At 37.4% G+C, this 21,028-nt stretch overlaps 1 protein-coding gene across 1 annotated transcript; it reads right to left on the bottom strand.

Moving 5' to 3' along the window:
- Positions 1–30: 30 nt before the first annotated feature.
- Positions 31–19,403, bottom strand: kif3a (kinesin family member 3A). The gene is made up of 17 exons (XM_051860242.1): positions 19,226–19,403; positions 14,844–15,126; positions 14,585–14,729; positions 14,332–14,416; positions 13,600–13,705; positions 12,279–12,418; positions 11,999–12,196; positions 11,696–11,870; positions 10,476–10,574; positions 5,624–5,780; positions 4,272–4,452; positions 4,072–4,182; positions 3,863–3,988; positions 2,236–2,289; positions 2,077–2,145; positions 1,847–1,974; positions 31–666 (listed from the first exon to the last, which is right to left on the bottom strand). Exons 1-17 carry the CDS (start codon positions 19,229–19,231, stop codon positions 618–620), a joined length of 2,112 nt encoding a protein of 703 aa, XP_051716202.1. The 5' UTR covers positions 19,232–19,403; the 3' UTR covers positions 31–617.
- Between the last annotated feature and the right edge of the window lie 1,625 nt (positions 19,404–21,028).

Raw genomic sequence — 21,028 nt, 5'->3', positions numbered from 1 at the left:
GAAATTTGAAATTAATTATTCAACACTAGATTTTTACCTTGTAAAATAATTTAATAATTTAAAGGAGGAGTACAGACAAAAACAAAACAGTAAATGTAAACATTTTTACATAATACATAAAACTAATGGTTTTACTACAGTGCACAATGGAAATACATTACAGTTAGAGTAAACGGAGCTAATGGCACTACAGCCAGGGGAACATGGCATGCACATTCTCGCTATAAAAAATTAAGTAGCATAAGCTTGTGTACAAGGAGCTAAAGTAATTGCACGCTGCCAATTTTATAAAACATTAAGATTAGATTGGTTTCTCAATAGCATGTTCCTTGTGTCAGACCAATAAGCTACTCAACACATGCCAGCACAGCCATCAGTGTCAAGCAGAATATACAGTAACAGTGTTTATGTTGAAGGTGAAATGTGCCTTTTGGAGTGCTGTCATGATGGACATTTTACAGAAAACTTTCCTCAGCTTTGGAGTTTCTGCATATAAACACATGATTTCTTTTCATCTACACTTATGTCAGTGTCAAAGAATCAGTATTCTCTAAGACATATACTGGACTGGCCTTGAAAATGCACAAAATATGGTGGTCTTCATTGGACAAAAAGGCTCACTGCAGCAGGGATTCAATCACCGCCTCTGGTTTGGAGGAGCGTTTCCTAAAAACAAAAAATTTGATTGGGGAAAACAGACATTTAAGATATGTTTTTTAAAAGAAATTAATACTTTCATTCATCAAGGATGCATTAAACTGATAAAACTAACAGTAAAGACAAACATTTATACAAAAAAATATATATATTAAAAAAAAAAAAAAAAAAAAAAAAAAAAAAAAACGCTGTTCTTTTGAACTTTCTGTTCTTCAAAGAATATTGAAACATGGTTTCAAGAAAAATATTAAGCATCACAACCATTTTCAATATTGATATTTAAAACATATTTGATATATAACAGATATTTAAATAGTAATAATATTCCACAATATCACACATTTTCACAATTTTTTACTGCTTTTTATCAAATAAATGTGGCCTTGGTGAGCATAAAATACTTTTTTCAAAAACATTAAAAAAAAATCAGAATTATTCTAACTTTTGACTGGTAGTGTATTGACTCAAAAAGGACGAAATATATAAATTGTAATATTTCACAATTTTACCATTTTTACTTTCTATTTTAACTATTTTACTTTAGTATAAAGGTTTCATTAGTTAGCATTAGTCAACATGAACTAATAATGAATAATACTTCTACAACATTTATTAATCTTTGCTAATGTTAATTTCAACATTTACTAAAACATTTCTAAGATCAAAAGTTGTATTTGTTAACATTAGTTAGAACTAATATGAACATTAAGTAACATTAACTAAGATTAATAAATGCTGCAAAAATATATTAGTTCATGTTAGACCATATTGTAGTTGTCTTTTTTTACTATTTATGATCAAATAAATGCAGTGTTGTTCAGCATAAGAGAGTTCTTTCAAAAACATTAAAATCTTACTGACACAAAACATGAGAAACACTGTTAAAGCTTCAATTTTATTTGGATTATTTAATTTAATAATGATATAAAATTAAAAAAAATAAAAAAGGTTCTGAATCACTTTTCCATAAAAAAAAAAAATATCATGATATATAATTATGTACACAGAATATTGAGATATACTGTATGCTTAAAGTGTCCATTTCAACAATGTACTATCAACAGCTTGTTAATGTATCATGCACTGAACTAAACTGAAGAATTATTTAAATGTAACCGTTGTAACAGTCAGATGCATTTTTATTATGACTGTGCAAAGGTGCAAAAAACAAACTCAAGCAACACCTCACCTACGACTAGTTTTAGGCCTGGACTTTCCACTCTTTGATGTCCGAGGCCTTTCTAGTTTCATTAGGGACTGTCTCATGCTCTCCTCCGTGTAGGCCAGATAAACATGGGAGAGGTCCACTTCAAATGGCTGAGTCACGAAAGAGGAACAGAGGACAAAAATTAAACATGAAAAGGTTTAAGCATGTGCATGTGTGCCTCTGGAAAACATTCAATATGAACCATCACTTACATCTTTTTCTTTCTTGTCTGACACCGGTGTTTGTTTTCTCATGTTGTTGCCTGTATAGGCCACACATTTCTGAAAACAGCAAACAGATCAGCTGTATTATAGAATTCATCATTGCTGATTTGAGAGAATCACAGGATGAAATGTGTTAAAGAAGCTCACCAGCTGCCACTCTCCAATGTCCTCATTCCAGTGCACATAGTTCTCAATCATCTCCTGTACACAAGACAACAAACAAGATGTCGTTTGCACCTGTTTTCATAGTAGTAAAACCTGAAACGCTGAGATAAAAAAAGCTCAGACACTCTGGATATTCTTTTAGGGACTTTTGAAAGTCTTGTGAAATGCGTAAAGCTAGTTAATACCACTCATTATCTGAACTGCATTTGACTTATTCAGTTCTTAATCGTTCCAAACCTGTATGACTGACTTTCTTCCCTGGAACATAAAAGATGATATTTAGAAGAACGCTCAAAATGTTCCACAGAAGAAAAAAAAAAAAAAAAAAGATCATACAGGTTTGGAACGACATGAGGGCAAGAAAATGATGACAATGTTAATTTTTGGGTGCACTATCCCTTTAAGACTTTCTATACAGTGTATTTGCCAGCTCAGTTCTGCTCTGTTGTGCAAGAGCAGCAGTTCACACTTTAAATTATCTGCAAAAATATCTGATTAATCAAATCCTGATAAGCAGGAAAAAGCAAAAAATGATTAGCATTCTTACTTATGCATGTGCAGCGGCCTGAAGCATGAAGTGCTGTTTTTGTGCAGGAAAAGAAATAAGTAATGCTTCCTTTTACAACTATTGAAAACTACAGTAGTACTGTACTAAAGTATACTGTAATTATATATATATATATATATATAAATATACGCATACATACATGTATAAATATATAAATGTGTGTATAAACACACACACACACACACACACACACACACAACCAGTCAAAATGACTCAAAATGAGTTTGGTTTTTTTAAAATAGGTAACACTTTACAATAAGGTCTCATTTTTTAACAGTTAAAGTATCAACATGAACTAACAGTGAGCAAGACATTTATTTACAACATTTATTAATCTTTGTTAATGTTAAATAACAATCATAGTTTTCATTGTTTGCTCATGTTAGTTCGCAGTGCATTAACGTTTAGTTAACGTTATTAAGTGCACTGATGTTAACAAATACAACTTTTGAATTAAAAATGTATTAGTAAATGTTGAAATTAAGCTTAATAGATGCTTTAGATGTCTTGTTCATTCTTAGTTAGTCAATTAATGTTAACAAATAAAACCTTATTGCAAAGCGTTACCGAAAAATATAAAAAACAAGTGTTCAGCATACATGTGAACTCCTTCAATACTGTTTAAAAAGCATATCGGGTGGTCGGTTGAGCTGTGATCTAGATTGTTTGTTTTTAAACATCATGGCGAAATCATACATATTAAAATAAAAAATAGAAACTAAATAAGATAAATAAGATAAGACCCCTTTTTTCATAAAACTTCTATGACTAAGCTTTTCTCAGAGACGTAGAAATATTACAATCCAATAAAATATGCTTGACAGAGCTCTGATATGTACATATGGGAAGATTTTGTTGTGACCTAGAAAAGGGTGGTTTATAGAAGCTCAAGTTTAAGATCTTTATCAACAACATCTTATTCATCACGTAATTCCTGTACTTCTGTAGGTATTATTTGATAACTTCACTGTTGTTATAAAATGTCAACAATAAAGAATAAGGTTTTGACTGGAGTTCCTGTGCAAGAGCATAAATATAGACCTGATATTCCTGAGGAATAAAGTTATCAATGATGAGCATCTGCAGACGCAGCTCTCGGCTCAGCTGTCGGATGTTTTCCAGCAGACCTTCGATCTCCCTGTGATGCTCCTGCTGCAGATCAGCCATCTGAAACAGAATAGACGTTCGTATCGGAGTAGTTCAATATCATGTCAACTACACTATTTGAAAGCCTAAGAAATCTACCGCACCTCAGATTTTGCTGCCATCAACATGGTCCACACTTTCTTCAGCTTCTTGGTCTTGCCTTGAGCCTCTTCTTGTAAACTGGTGTATTTCTCCTCAATGTCCAAGCGCTCTTGCTGTTTTAGAGACATTTGCAATCATGAATCACTGTGTGAGGAAAACTATACAAGAATACTGGTCAAGTATGAAGTCTTATCATCTTTACCTCCTTTTCTTCCAGTTCTCTTCGGAGCTGCTCGGCCCTCTTCCTCCTCTCCTCCAGTTCATTGTTGGATTCTTCCAGAAGCTTCTCTTGTTCCTCGGCTTTAGCCAGTAAATCAACTCCGCCAACAATGACCCTCTTTTCTAGAGCAGACAGCTTCTCGAGTAATAAGTGATGTTCCTGTCTGAGATACAGGAAATGACACAAAGTTATATTAAACTCGTACACCCACTATATTAATATCTACACTAATGTTTCTCAACCGGTGGGCCGCAAGACCGTTTTGAGTGGGTCATGGATTGTGTAGTCAAAAAAACAAAAACAAAAACAGTAACTGTAAATGTTTTTTTGAAGCAAGACTTTTATTTTGAAAGACTCTTGGCTGTTGACTCTTCTGGTCATACAGGGTTTAAGTAAAAACGTGTTGTCCTGATTCAGTATCTGCGGTCAAGCAAGATGTCAGTGTCATTATTCTAACGTTATTTTCGTAACATGTTACGGAAAAAAAAAAAAGTCACACCTCAGAAATACAAACTTTCCTGTCAGACGTTGTACTGTGCTTGCTGCGCTCACTCTTCAATCCAAATGTGGAAGCGTGCACTGCATATCACTTCACTATACTATATATTGTAAATTACAAGCATGCAACATCATAGATACATCGTCAATTAGTACGTCATGAAATTACCAAAAAGTATCAAAAGAGGGTATGCAAGTGACGTCACCATCAGCCGGAGTGATTGTGGCTACACCCACTGAGTGGCAAAAAGAAGCATTGGTTTTCAGTGTGAATGCTGCAAAAGACACAACATCTAAAACAGGAAAGAGCTTTGTGATTGACTGTACCAACAGATTTGACAAGAATTCTGAGCTATATTTTTACAGACTGCCGAAAGCTACAGAAAAGATTAGCAAATGGATTGCTGTAATTCACAGAAACGTGGATTCCAAGCAGAGAAACATGGATTTTCAGTTATCATTTTGTGTTGAATTTTGATGTAAAATTGTATTGTATTAACAGACGCTAGTTTTGGCTGTTATTTAATAGCTTTACCTTATACTATATATTCATGTGTATGTATATTATGTATATTTATGTGTATGTTAAGAAAAGTGCAAATTGTAAAGCAAATATGTATATGCATATTTGCTTGGTTCAAATTCCTAAAAATTGGGTTGCAGCTTAATGATCATTGGAAAATGTGGGTCCCACGGCCAAACCAGTTGAGAACCACTGATTTATACTCTAAGGCACTGACATTTGTGCTGGTAGGTTTAGAGAGCACCATTTCGGTGGACAGATCCAAGATGCCTGCACCTGTTCAATGACTTGTAGTACCATATTAATATCTTACTGGGCTTTGAGAAGGTCCTTCTCTCTCTTCTCAAGCTCTGCACGCGCTTTGTTCCTCTCTTCCTCCTCCATGTCTAGTTTGGCCTCCAGTGCCTTTCTTTCCTCCTCTATCTTCGCCTGCATCTCCACCATCTTGTCAGGAGACACCTTCTTTCTCCCTGAGCGTGACACATTCAGAAGATATAACAACAGATAAAAAACCTCAGAAGAAACACACTTAGCACACGAAATATCACATCAGATGCAAACACAACCACTTTGTAGCAGCGATCTTATGCTGCTGAAGTTCATTCCAGTTTCATTGTAAGCTGACTGACACTGCTCACAAGGCACCATAAAACAATACAGTATTTCATGACTATGTGATGTTTTTGCACAGTAAACTTATTACAAGCTCAGACTTTTTTTTTTTTTTTTTTTCTCCACGATAACAAAGTGATTAACTGCAGTCATATATGGGTGAATCTCACATGTTCAGGTCTTATTTCAACCCAAAATGAATGAATAAATAATATTTTGCATTAAGAAAATGGAGCCTGTATTAGTATTACTAACACTAACAAATTCATGACAGGCAGACATTCACTGGAGGCTGCAATAAATGTCAACACATTTTTCTCATCTTCAGTGTTAAAGTCCCTCTGCAGTCAATAATTTTATCCCTTAAAACACTGTTTTTGTGTGTGTCCCTTTAAATGCGAATGAGCTGCTGCTTCCGGCCCCCTTTCCAGAAGAGGGCGGAGCTTTAACAGCTCGCGCTTCGGTTGCTCAACAACAACAAAGCTGGAGAATCTCACGCAGCCAAAATGAGGATTGTCAGTAACGGTGTTCAGCCTTACATTGTTCAAACCGGAGTCGACACTGATGGAGAGACTCAGGAAGAAGTTACAACTTTTAGACGTTTCTGAATGGTTAGTGGATAAATTTATGTAGTTGCTGTGGAGTTGATTCAACTCATCCACTAGCATGTGCCGTCATGTTAATCTTTTGTGCAAATCCAGCTTTGAATTGACCCTCGTTTGTGAAGCAGTCCGGCGTGAAATGACATCACAAGTAATACAGCGTATGGAGGCTAAGGGAAAGCACACGGAAAGTGGGGCCGTCTAAACTGAAGAAACACATTGAATTACTTAAAAATGTACATCTGCAGCTTTGCCTCGTTTGCGAAAACAAAATGGCGGCACGTGGGTGGAAACGTGCAGATTAAGGGGTGGTAATATTATAATAAGATCCCCTTCCTACGTCACTAGGGGAGCGAAATCTGAGCGGCTCGTTTTTTCACATGCTTGCAGAGAAAGGCTTGCCAAAACAAAGTTACTGGGTTGTTCTTTTTCACGGTTTCTGGGTTGGAAGTAGTCTCAGCACTTATCTGGAAACACTTCAGCAGTATCGAAGTCGTCATCTGGTTGGTTGAATTCTACAGGATATCCAGGAGACGTGTGTGCTGCGTTCTTTAAGGGTCCGCTTGGAAACAAACGCCGTGACGCCAAACCCCCTCATAGAAGAATGCCGTCGTGTTTACAACTGTGACAACGAGCGCTTACCGGGATCAAATAAACGCTGGATTTTCAAAAGTATGTGAAGTTCGCGGCTCCATTGTTGCAGTAAACTTGCACAACGTTCTTGAATAAATAATTTATAGATGCACGCCGGTCTGTTATTGTAGGGACATTGACTTTCATTTTCACGCCCCTAAACATGACGTGGAACAAAACGAACTCTGATTGGTTGCTTTACATGTCAGTCAAATGTCCTCTTGGGCAGTCCTTAGCCAACGAAGCTGCGATAGAGTCCAGACCTTCTGCCGTCAGTCTGAAGGTCTGGCTACGCGAAACAAGGTTGGAAGATGCACCGGGGACCCGATTATAACACTTAAACATGGGAAAAAGTCAGATTTTCATATGCCAAACCCAGCCAAACTTGGCAGGTCTCATATATTTCATTTTTGAAGGTGAGCAAGAAGCTTTAATGATCTCAGGGCATTTGTGACTGAGGAAGGAGCAGGAAAATAAGATGCTGAGCACTAATGAGCTTGTGAGAACATTTTCCACAAAAGTTTGCATAATGTGTCTATGGTAAAGTTTTTAAAGTGACATCCACTAATGATGATTGAGTTAAATTTCACACACTTAATTTGAAGACTAGAGTTTAATTTGTAGAGTTTGGAGGTGGGCTGGTGAAGAGATCGCGACACCACGCACGTTGCACAAGAAAAGAAAAAAAAAAAACAAGCACATATCATATCATATCATCTAAAAGCCTTTTAAAGAGGAGTCATGTTTGCAATTGGGTTAGCATGAAATGACACCGCAGTGAGTGGCATTAGAATGATGCAGAAAAACTGAGGTGCACCAGAAAGGAAGTAATCAGATTCGAGTTTCTGTAAGAAAGGTGATGCCTGTGAACCATTTATAGAGTTCCTGTCGGAAGAAGTATTGTGTCCTATTTTCAGCTTCTGCTGAGTCACTTAGTCTGCTGCTACCTACTGATTCAATTTATTACACATCTGTTTTATGGTAATTAAAATAAAGGCTTGACTGCTGAATAATTTAATTCATGTCATTTATTAAAAGTTATTAGAAGCTGGGTAGATGTTATGATTAGCAGCAGGTGCCACATTGGAGCTTGTGCATTCAAGATTAATTTAAGTTTTTTTTAATTTAATTTCCATTGTGTAATATGCATTGCACGGTGAGGCTTTGAATACAGTTATGTACAATACTGTTCAAAAGTTTGGAAAGAAATTAAAGGGGACCTATTATGCAAAATGTACTTTTACACAATGTTTGAAAATAAATGTGTGTCGTAACCACCCTATAATGTTAAAAATCCACCTACTCCTCTTTTTTGATCCCCATAAATCATAAGCAGTGAAATAATTTTATTTCAGAATATTACTGTTTTTAATGTGATTTTGATCAAACAGATGCACTCTTGATGAGCAGTCTTCTTCAGAAACACTAAACAAATCTTACCGACCCCAAACTTTTGAACAGTAGTGTACATTCAATTGAGCACTGGAGTGTGCTGATGTAAGGGTGCAAGAGGGAGTGTGTATTTGGGAAAAGTGATTAAGGGAGTACAAGAGGTGGGAATGAAACAAATTTTTGGTGGTCGACCAATATTGTCTTTTTGATGGACGATGCAGATATCTTAGAGAGAAGGGTGGCCACTGGCCAATATATATATTTATTTGAATTCATATTTAATAAATTAGAAATAAATATGAAAATGAATTAAAAATAAAATCTCTAAATTAAACATACTTTAGATGGCTACAAATCCACAATTCAGAATATCTGACAGCTGGATTTGACTAAGTTTGCAAGGTTTGTGAAATTTAATGTGTATGAGATAATCAAAGATTAGTTTAAATAATGGCCTATAAATGCGTATTTGCTGAACGTTGATGGTAAATGAGAAAGTATATTAGTTGCCTTTCTGTTACCAATAATATAAAAGCAAACACTATAATACTTTTACATATACAGTTTACTAGTAGGGATCTAGTAGGGATGCACCGATATGAACATTTTGGCCGATACCGACAACTCTTTATATTTGAAAGCCGATAACCGATATATCGGCTGATAAATCTAAATCCAAATTGTTATATAATTTGAGAGCCTGATTAAAAAGAATAAAGTTTCACCATTAAATCCATGTCCCAAGCAAACGATTAGAATGTTCTCATTATAATTTTATATAGCCTATGAGACAGACCTGCGCTGTACGTTGCACTGTATTTTCCTTTTTAAAGTGATTTCAATCATATTTTTAAACAATTCAAAACCATAATGGCGAACAGTGCGCATCTGAAGTGTCTCTGCTAAAGGAAATAATCCATTATTTATCTGCCTTAATATATTTCAGCCGAATTTTCCTATTGGACCCATATCGATAACATTAAAAATGGACATATATGGACCGATACCGATATGGTGGCCGATATATTGTGCATCCCTACTATTTAGTTAAACAGAGACCATAACTAATGAAGATGGAGAATGGGAGAGCTGCGTGCTCAGGTGCTGGCATTCTCAAATAAAAGCTTCGCTTTCAACACATCGGCCATGCCGATATTTAAAAAATATGGGCCTTGGCGATATATCGGTTGACCACTACTCACATTATCCATGTGCTGCTCTCACTAACTAGTCTGGGATCTCTCTACTAAGTGCCACAAGGCAAGCTAAGATGCTTCTCAAATCATGCTGGAGAACATGATCATCAGGTGCAGCTTTAGTGCTGCTTTCATTAAAGCAGACCAAATACTAAAACATCCTTAAATTCATGCTTATTTTTCAGCTTTTCACTCAAACTGAGGCTGATAATGTTATCTTATAATAACAAAAAATTGCATTTGTTTGCATTTTCACTAGTGGTCCCAGACTGTTGGACTGCATGTGGGCACAGTCAGAGTCATTGCCAGGCATTAACTGTTTGCGCTCATGACGCACAATGAAACTATATCTGCACCATCTGATGGTCTAGACAAGCAAACCAAAGCCGCAATGTTTCTTCCTTCACTGATATGTGATATACAAAAATTTTAATCTAGATGACATCAGGGCATGTGCAGAGATTCAGAAGGTTTATAAAGATAAACTTTCATTCAAGTTTATTTATAAAAACTTTTTCAATTTAACGTCTTTATGTTTTGCCATAAAAGCAACATTATCTAATGAGGTCAAAGACAGAAACAACACAGAACGACCCTGCCATGTCAGCAGCAGACTATGAGAGCAATACTTGTAAAAAGGCAAAACCACGAACTGCATCATCTTTTTAAGAGATGTCTATGACTAACATTGTCCTCTCATGAAATGGAGAAAAAAAAGGGGAATTCATACCTCTTCGTTTCCTGCGTCTCTCTCCTCCATCACCGTCTTCATCTTCACCCTCATCCATGTCATCTGATCCACTGCCATCAGAGCCAGAGATCTCCTCACCTAAGCAGTAATAGCATAGTTCTGTATCACTGTGGATTTCTCAGTATGAAACATGTATAAATGCTCTGACTCTGTACCAAACCCTAAACTGAACTGTAGGAACCACAGATGTACTTATCAAAGAAAGCAAAAAATTATGCTGCCTTTCAAGACACCATCTTTGGTGTCAGCTTTGGTTTTAACAGAAAATAGTAAGAATTGTAATTAGTACAAGAGGTGGGAATGAAACACATTTAGTGGTCAACCAATATTGTCTTTTTGATGGATGATGCAGATATCTTAGAGAGAAGGGTGGCCACTGGCCAATATATATATTTATTTGAATTCATATTTAATAAATTAGAAATAAATATGAAAATGAATTAAAAATAAAATCTCTAAATTAAACATACTTTAGATGGCTACAAATCCACAATTCAGAATATCTGACAGCTGGATTTGACTAAGTTTGCAAGGTTTGTGAAATTTAATGTGTATGAGATAATCAAAGATTAGTTTAAATAATGGCCTATAAATGCGTATTTGCTGAACGTTGATGGTAAATGAGAAAGTATATTAGTTGCCTTTCTGTTACCAATAATATAAAAGCAAACACTATAATACTTTTACATATACAGTTTACTTCTATCTAGTAGGGACGCACCGATATGAACATTTCCACTGCCATCAGAGCCAGAGATCTCCTCACCTAAGCAGTAATAGCATAGTTCTGTATCACTGTGGATTTCTCAGTATGAAACATGTATAAATACTCTGACTCTGTACCAAACCCTAAACTGAACTGTAGGAACCATAGATGTACTTATCAAAGAAAGCAAAAAATTATGCTGCCTTTCAAGACACCATCTTTGGTGTCAGCTTTGGTTTTAACAGAAAATATGGTTATTTATAACTACATTTTTACTGCTACTTTACTTCTTACATTTAACATATTAAATTGCATTTCTGTTAGATTGAAATTATGGTAAACTGTGAGTGTTAATTAGGGAGTCTTAGGCACCTCACATGTGACAGTTAGAAGCTGGCTCCCTATGTAGACAACTGTGCAGCTCCATAGCCAATGAGCCACATCCTGGAGACCAACTCTGACATAAAGACATTATGAAACTGAGGTGTGGTACCTTCTTCCAATTTTTTCTTGAGCTCTTCAATTTCCTTCTGAAATTGGCGCAACAGTGCATCCTTGGGGTCCTCATTAATTCTGGCCTTATTCTTAATATTTTTGGCACGGTTGGCATAACGGAGAGTACTGATGGTCTCATCATAGTTGTAATCTGCAGGGCCGATGTTTGCACACTGCAAAGTAAAATTAAAACAGAATCATACTATCTGCGGTGCTTTGATTAAAATCTGAATTTCTGCAGAATTTGAATCATAACTAGTAGAAAAGGCTCATATCAGTGTGTGCACAACAATTATCGTACCATCATGGTTTTAGAGTTTCCTCCCAGAGAGTCTTGTAACAGTCGGGTGAGTTTTGAGTTCCTGTAGGGTACGTGGGTGCTTTTCCCATCCACTAGTGCAGAGATAACATTTCCCAGGGTGGACAGGGACAGGTTGATTTTTGTGGCCTCTTTAAGACGTTGACCTGTGGCACCTGTTTTTCCTTGTCTTTCAGATCCCTGAGCAACAAAACAGTTTATTCAGTAACGGAAATGAAACTAAAACACTCTAAAGTTAATCCACGTGACGTGGGCCGCTTACCGCAAGATCAACCAAGTGTAGCTTGCCCATGCGCACATGTTGATTTCCATCTACACCTTTCTCACTGCACTCAATAGTGATGGTGAAGATGGCATGAGAGCGAGAACTGTGCTCGTTCATATTAGTTGCACCTACAGAACCTGGACATGGACAAACAATGCAAACTTTGGTTATCTTTGGGGCTTCCTGTCTAGAGAACACCAAGTAATGTTGACCCTTGCTCTTATATATTTGCTTTGGTCAACACATAATAATTATTCATTAAAATTCATATTGGATTTTTAAACCAATAAAGAAATAAAGCAGTCGTCCATGCTCATATACGCTCATGAATATTACATACTCATACCCACATTTAAAGGGGACCTATTATACCCCTTTTACAAGATGTAATATAAGTCTCTGGTGTCCCCAGAATGTGTCTGAAGTTTCAGCTCAAAATACCCCAAAGATCATTTATTATACCATGTTGTAAATACCCATTTTTGAGTGGAAGGAAAAACATGCTGTTTTCGTGCATGTATCTTTAAATGCAAATGAGCTGCTGCTCCCCGCCCCGTATTCAGAAGAGGGCGGAGCCTGTACAGCTCGTGCCTCGGATACTATAACATCTGTTTGGTTTTGATTATCTCTTTTGCGGTCACACTCACGTGACATTGCAGTTCATCATCATGAAAGTTTAATCTAAACTTCTGATATATGGTTTTCTGGCGCGTCGTGTGAGTATTATTGCACTTAAACTGTCAAAAACACACAAAGTTCACATAAACAGTCGGTTATGTCTGAACGTAAACAGCAGGGAAAGAAATCGCATGTGTATATTAGATCTGTATATTAAAGTGACAGCAGTGTAATATAGAGTACCTACTGCTGTATCTGCTGTTAATATGAATCAAACAACAAAAAAACAGAAAATCACCCACTGCTCTTGATTGAGTAACTTTAGTAGCTTTAATAAGAATGAAACAAACTTGGAGGACTGTGTTCAGGGCGGGGTCCATGCTAATAGGGCGGATTCCGTCGCCAGTCGTGGGCAGGGCTTCTTACGTAAGAGTAGGGGGAAATCTGGAGAGACTTATGATTTATTGGGATTATAAAAAAAGAATTGGGTGGATTTCTTTTTACCATTATAGGCTGGTTGTTTACACACACTGTGGACACACATCTGTGTTCAAACACCTTATAAAAGTGAATTTGGCATAATAGGTCCCCTTTAAGGTCTATTTTCTAGACTTACTGATCTAGCTCTAAATATTACTTTGCATGCCAAAACCAAACTAATATGTTTCACTTTTTAAATAAAATTTTAAGGTATACTCACGGTTTTTGTGTCCAAGGGTCATAATCCGGTCCATATCGTCAGCATTGTTTACCACATATCCAGAAAGATCCTTGATGTAAACTCCTACATCAGGTCTCTCCTTGACCTATATTTTGAGTTTAGCATTCATTACTTGCATTTCTGGCCTTTACAATTCTGAATTTAAGTTGCACGACAAATGATGCTTGCCCTAACCGCCACAACATGAAAAAGCGCAAAAGAAGAAGAACAGACGATCTATACATAGAAGATTGTTGATCAAATAAATGCAGCTTTGCTGAACATAAAATTAAAAATAAGGCTTATTTCAAAAACATTCAAAAATCTTATCGACCCCAAACTTTTGAATGGTAGTGTAAGTTGTTTTTTATTTTTTATTAATTATGATAAATATGGTCAAATATGTTATGTTATATGACAGTACATTCCAATTTGTAGCTGAAAACACTTTAAAATTAAACCAAATATAGAAAAGTCTTTAATAAACAAACCAGCAAAGAGTGTGTAATTTTCAAATTAGTCAGATGTGTTTAAATTCAGTGGAAATTGGTGCTATTTCTGTAGAATCCTGTGGGTGCAGATTAAGCGAATGCATGCATCATGACCTAAATTGAGTGTCTGATTAATGGCACATATATTAAGTTGCTGGGGGACCCCCAGAAGCAGGATTGAGAAACCCTATCATCTCAACCTTGCAACTTTCAGTCATGATGAAATATGTTGGTTTCTCACCTCCAGCCTCTGCATCTGGTCCTTTCCCAACAGATCTCTCACCTCCTCATTGTATATTTCCAAATATGAAACTCTTACCAGAAATCTGTGGTCAGATAACACACGTCAGAGTTTATACAGGTCACATCTCTAATAAGAATCTCTAATAAGCTGAGAAGGTGAATCATAAGAAACATGGCAAATTATGATAATTCATTAATTCAACACATTTAATATACACAGCACAGCACTCAAAAAACACCCCCGTTCTCACCTGGTATCTCCTTCTGCTTTTGCAATGTGGCCAAATATGTGAGCAAATGAATTTGGAATGATGCCTCTGAGTTCAGGCACTGCCCTGACACCCTCCATGGTGAACGTTTTCCCTGTGCCTGTCTGACCGTATGCAAATATTGTTCCTGGAAAAGCAAAAACATTTACTCATCATCATCGTTTCATATTTGCAAAAACAGCCAAATAGATACAAAAGGGGACGATATATGCAATAAATATTTATATTGTCTTTTACTTACCATTGTAACCCTCTAATACTGAGTCAATGATGGGTCGAGCTGTTAAATTATACACATCCAGCTGTTTGCTATCTGGGCCGAACACTGTGTCAAAGGTGAACGTCTTTGGTGGCTCACTAATTATATCAAGTTTGTTCACAGTAATGGTTCCTCGGATCTCGTCCACAGTGACGGCCTGCTTGTGTGCCATCATCTTCTCCTTCTCGTTGAGTGGACGACATCTCACCACCACCTTCACGTTATCGCTCACCTCCATCTTCTCCGGTTTATCCAGCTTATTACTCTGTACAAATACAAACCAGATTATAAGCATTATGACTGGACTATCTGTTTGTCACCACAATGAAAGTCGGCCATAAAAATGTGAAAATTCATCATAAAAATATATTTTTTGTGTGTGATTGTAACCAATTTTGTAAAATCTAAACTATGAGAAAAATAAACAGACAATTTATAGGCGCATTTATGCCTTGTCGTAATTACATAATTACGAGGTTCTGACTTGTAAAAATTACAACATGTAAACTCTGAATTTGTATTACAGTACTATTATTATAATCATCTTATAAAAGCAATAAGCTCAGTGAAGCTGTGGTTCAAAGTGAATTTAGAACAGCTAAGGCTGTTTTAAACACTCCGCTCCGCATTGTGCCTAATAACACCCCTTAGCAGTGCTAAATTCACTGTAAACTATGGCTTCTTGGAGCTTACCATGCATTCACGGCATGTCGCAATTACTAGGGATGTACAAAGTACAAAAGTCGGTACTGAAATTTTAAAAATGTGACGACACCAGCATTTCCCCCTAGCATTTTGAGCGCTGTTGAGAAGATTCCTAAACACCTCTGATTGGCCATTGTGTTCACAAGCTCAACAGATATGTCTCTTATTGGCCACTGTGTTCACACGCTCAACAGATATATGTCTCTTATTGGCCACTGTGTTCACACGCTCAACAGATATGTCTATGATTCGCTTCAAAACCATGTTGTAAATAGACATCTTTGACGCCCTTCACCAAGCATTTACACAGATACTCATGGATGGGATAATTTGAAAGCAGGTGTATTTCAGCGGATCCGTCTACAGCAGATATATTAGGGATCCACTGACAGACACCTGCTTTCAAATGCTCAGTGAAGAGCGTCAAATGAAGCATTGATTATTGTTTCACATTTTTTAAATTTCAGTACCGACTTGGTACCGAAAATCAGAACTTTTGACAACCCTAGTAATTACTGTAGTCTCGAGATGACAACACATGACGTCCTATGCTGTTTACATCCTGGGACTGGGAATTATGTGTTTGAAAGGTAACGCTATCAACGACTAATGCAGAGTTCACAGTGCACGATTTTCACTCGCCGACAGATTTAGCAAAATCGCAGACAATCACGCAGTTTAAATTATCATAGACGCGATCTGAGAGAATCGACGATGCATTGCCAACGCCCATGAGATATTCGATATGCTAAATATCTGGACCTGTCTGCGTGAAATGTGTTCTGACTGAAAATGACATTGGCGATGACCTACAGCCAATGATATAGCAAGCTTCTTGCGGGCTAACATTTTTAATAATTACGGTCTCACACTTGACCTTGCGTTATTTTCTTATCACTTCTCACGTGTGTTTGGTTGTAAAACGTAGTTTGCGGACCGGACAGAGTTGTCGTCGATTCTTCCTATTGTAAAGTCTCAAACTGTGAAACCCCCGTCGCGCAATGTGCTACCCCAGATAGTCGTGCAGTGCGAAAAGAACAGCGATCTAACCACTTTGAAAATCATGCAGTGTGAACTCGGCATAAATGAATCTGCAGCAGTCAGATGGTACAGCGGTCATGAGGTACAAGAAAATTCCCATCTCGCAAGCTGTAATTACGAGCTCTGCGAGGACGTGAACGCTTTTTCTACAAGTTGAAATCTTGCGATTACAGTAATTACAAAATGGCATAATCGCACCTTTATTGCTGTTTAGTTAATTACCACAATGGGTCAAAGCCATGCATTTCAACTTCCAGTCTGTTTTAATGAATCATTAGCTAATGATTTGCAAATATTTCAATCTTCAGTACTGAATCATTGACCACTTTATTAGGTACACCTGTTCAACTGCTCGTTAACACAAATATCTAATCAGTAATCAACAAATCACATGGCAGCAACTAAACGCATTTAGGCACGTAGATGATGGCTGCATCCGAAAACTTAAAAATGCAGCCTTCGGAGGACGCATTCCAAGGTAGGAAGGCATCAAGGCACGTCCGAATCCAAAGTTAGCTTCACTTCCTGTCTCCTGATATACCTTCATCTGATCGATTTTTGAAGGCAGCATAGATGTATCCTTCGCTTCCTTTGATATCCCACAATCCTATGTGTTCCAATTGTGACAGTTGTAAAATAAAAATAAAGATGGCATCTGAAAGTTGCGGTTTCTGGTCAGTTTGTGTGTAAATGTACATTTTTGATCAACGTTTTCCACTTCTGATGTCATTTCTATCGAAAAAATTACTACTGTAGTATTTAAATATTTGTTTAGTTCTCACCAAAGCTTGCTCTATTTTGCTATAGATCATTAAACTGTTACGCTGCCTCAAAAGTCTGTCCGAAATCAGTTTCGTGAGGTGCCTTCGTACGCAAACGCTGCCTGCAAAGTCATTGCCTGATTAGGAAGCGAGGCAACAAGTCAGCTGCCTAAGTTTTCGGATGCAGCCATGGTCAAGACGAACTGCTGAAGATCAAACGGAGCATCAGAATGGGGAAGAAAGGTGATTGAAGTGACTTTGAACGTGGCATGGTTGGTGCTGCCAGACAGGCCGGTCTGAGTATTTCAGAAACTGCTGATCTACTGGGATTTTCAGGCACAACCATGTCTAGGGTTTACAGAGAATGGTCAGAAAAAGAGAAAATATCTAGTGAGTGGCAGTTCTGTGGGTGAAAATGCCAGAGGTCAAAGGAGTGTAACAGGAGGAACAGTAACTCAAATAAACACTCGTTACAAACGAGGGGCAGAAGAGCATCTCTGAACACACAACACGTCCACCCTTGAAGCAGAAGACCCGGTGTGCCACTCCTGTCAGCTAAGAACAGCAAACTGAGGCTACAATTCACATGGACTCACCAAAACTGGACAATAGAAGATTGGAAAACAGTTGCCTGGTCTGATGAGACTCAATTTCTGCAGCGACATTCAGATGGTAGGGTCAGAATTTGGCGTAAACAACATGAAAGCATGGATCCATCCTGCCTTGTATCAGTGGTTCAGGCTGCTGGTGGTGGGGGATATTTTCTTGGCACACTTTGGGCCTCTTAGTACCAATTTAAACATCACAGCCTACCTGAGTATCATTGCTGACCATGTCCAACCCTTTATGACCACAGTGAACCGTATTCTGATGGCTACTTCCCGCAGAATAAAGTGCAATCTCAAATCTCAAACTGTTTTTTTAAGCATAACAATGAGTTCACTATACTCAAATGGCCTCCAGTCACCAGATCTCAATCCAATAGAGCAGATTTGGGATGTGCTGGTTCGCATCATGGATGCGCAGCCGACAAATCTGCAGCAACTGCATGATGATATCATTCATGTCAATACGGAGCAAAATCTCTTGAGGATTGTTTCCAGCACCTTGTTGAATCTAAGCCACAAACAAAGCAAAAGGGGCTCGGTACTAGCAAGGTGTGCCTAATAAAGTGGCCGGTGGGTGTAAAATATATATATATATATATATATATATATACACATACACACACACACACAGTTTCACTATATAAACTAGTGAAACTGTTAAGCGTTTCTAGGAGCTTATTTTCTTAGTCACAGTAAACACAGCCATATTTAAAGAAACACCCAGTTAGGGTATTTTGGCGTGAGCTGTGGGTTCTCCTGTAATAGTAGGCTAACCTTTATTGTAAAGGTCACCGGTTGCTGATGTCTTTAATAGGTGGGGTCAACGCTGTTGCTAAGCAGCGGATATACGTCGAGCTAACAGCTAAATTAATTAACAATATTAATTTTTACACGCAGAACATAACCAATTATCTCTTGTAAGCGGATTTATGAATGAATCCAACGTGAATGGGACTCGTTGAGATATCTTAATATCGCTAAACTTGCTATGATGCTAATAACTAGCAAGCTGCTAGCTTGATGTGCACAAAACCACTCTAGTTATTGAAAGGACAAAAACATTACATTGTTAAATACATCATATAATTGAAAGATAACGGCAAACGCGTGGTAGAAAACGCTGTCATGTAACAGTCCGTGAATATCTGCATGAGATTCCGGTTGCAACGCGAAGGAATGATGGGAAGGTGGGGCATAACAACAAACATATTACACAGCGATACATAAAGATATGATATTACAATCTTACCGGCATTTTAAGATGCGGATATACAGCTCTTTATTAAGACTTTAATAAACGCGTTTTGTGTGGAATGATAATCGATGAGCTCATTCGGGTGGATGGTGTGTTTTTCCAGCTCCAGCGCCGATCCCAACCTGCCTGCTGCTGCTGTGGTTACTGCACATGCGCGGTAATGCGCGCTCCTGATACATCACCCGGGCATTTACATATTTATGTATGTCAATAACGTCCCAATACAATAGCCATTTCATTCTTTTAACTGCATGGTATCCTTTTGCCATCTGAAAAAGTATTATCACAATGTCACTGAATCATTTATTTATTGTCGTGTTTTAGTCTGTATCTTACTGAAATGGCAAATGATTCATGTTGAGGGGGTGCAATAGTAGAAAAACGTTTTTATTTTATTTTTTAATATAAGCAATAATACCCAGTTTAACCCCTTAAGCGTCACCGGCCCACCGGTTGGCCGCTTGGCGCTCTTTTTATTTAAAGAGTACCTCAGAGATGACGTGTTTTTGTAGGCCAACCCGGAAGTTAGCGGTGCACGGGTTCCCTCGATCGAAAGCCTATGCATTTTTCCCATAGACTTTTTGGAAAATCGCAAAAAATAAGCTCTGTGTTTAACAAAGGGTTATGACACTTACATGTTTTGTCTATCAAGATAATCTTTACAAGTTAACACAACATTTATACATTTCGAAGCCTAAATAATGTCGTCAGACATAAAAAGCTAACAGTAGGCTATAAACGGACTACAGCACACCATGGTCGCGGATCAACGTCACCACCACCAAGCTTCCTCAAACTTTATTTAGAAAACAACTTTATTTAAAAACATGCTCGCTGATTATGAATACTTATCCACTTTTTCATGAGAAATGCTGTCCAAATGTCCTGTTTGTCATGATGACGTCTAAAGTCCCCGCCAAAGGAAGTAGTCCCTTTTAGCAATTTGTTAGCAACCGCCGTTTTTAAGACACAATAAAGGTTTAAAAAATCACAAGCGGGTTATAATTGGTGTGTTTTATGTCATAGATCAAAACGTGAAAATATTTAGAGGCTTTGTTAACCACAGACCTTATTTCAGGTGATTTAGCAAAAACCCATTAAAAAAACCCATTGACTTCGGGGTGATGGAACCAGAAGTCCTAAAATGCTAACTCGCTTTCGGGTTTTGCCTACAAAAACACGTCATCTCTGACGTATTCTATTGCCTTTTTTTCATATCACATATTTTAGTAGTCATCATAAATGTGTCATTCGAAAGCTTACGAACTCAAGATTCAGCCGGTGAAAACCGGTTTGAAATCGGATGTACCATGGAAACAGTACTTTAATTTCTTTTAGCAAGCTCCTCCCCTAGTGGGTGGTGTCAGGTTTCATATTACAACTTTTATTTTAGCTACTTTATAGACCTCATGCGCCAGAGAAACGTGCGAGCAGCCATTTTAGAATTTTGTCTTTGAACTTCCGTTTTGCGGTAGCCCTGTACATTTCTATGGCATCGCTGTGAAAGAATAATTAGCTGGTAAAGTGGATTTACTTATTGTAGAGTTAACAAAAGTTATCATGAGCATTGTAATGTTTAAAGCAGATGTCGTAACAAATGTCAGTAGATCGGGAAGATTTTAAAATTAACAGTTCATTCATAAATACATAAGATCGCTGTGGAAATACAAACCGGAAACGAGCGCAGCGGTGAAAAGGGGCGGGGCTACACAAGGTCTATAGTCAAAACCTTTTCTAATCTTGACAAAACACATATCGTCGGAAAGGTCTGAATCTCACCGTTCCATATTTGACAAC

This window comes from Ctenopharyngodon idella, chromosome 14, assembly GCF_019924925.1.
Source record: "Ctenopharyngodon idella isolate HZGC_01 chromosome 14, HZGC01, whole genome shotgun sequence".
Taxonomy (NCBI): Eukaryota; Metazoa; Chordata; class Actinopteri; order Cypriniformes; family Xenocyprididae; genus Ctenopharyngodon; species Ctenopharyngodon idella.
The sequence above is the reverse complement of the archived record's forward strand: the minus strand, read 5'-3'. Positions and strand labels throughout refer to the sequence as shown.

Coding starts and splice junctions, on each gene's coding strand:
- kif3a (XM_051860242.1), bottom strand. Junction 11,871..11,998: donor GAAACTCTAAAACCATGATG/GTACGATAATTG, acceptor TTTACTTTGCAG/TGTGCAAACATCGGCCCTGC. Junction 2,146..2,235: donor ACATTGGAGAGTGGCAGCTG/GTGAGCTTCTTT, acceptor TGCTGTTTTCAG/AAATGTGTGGCCTATACAGG.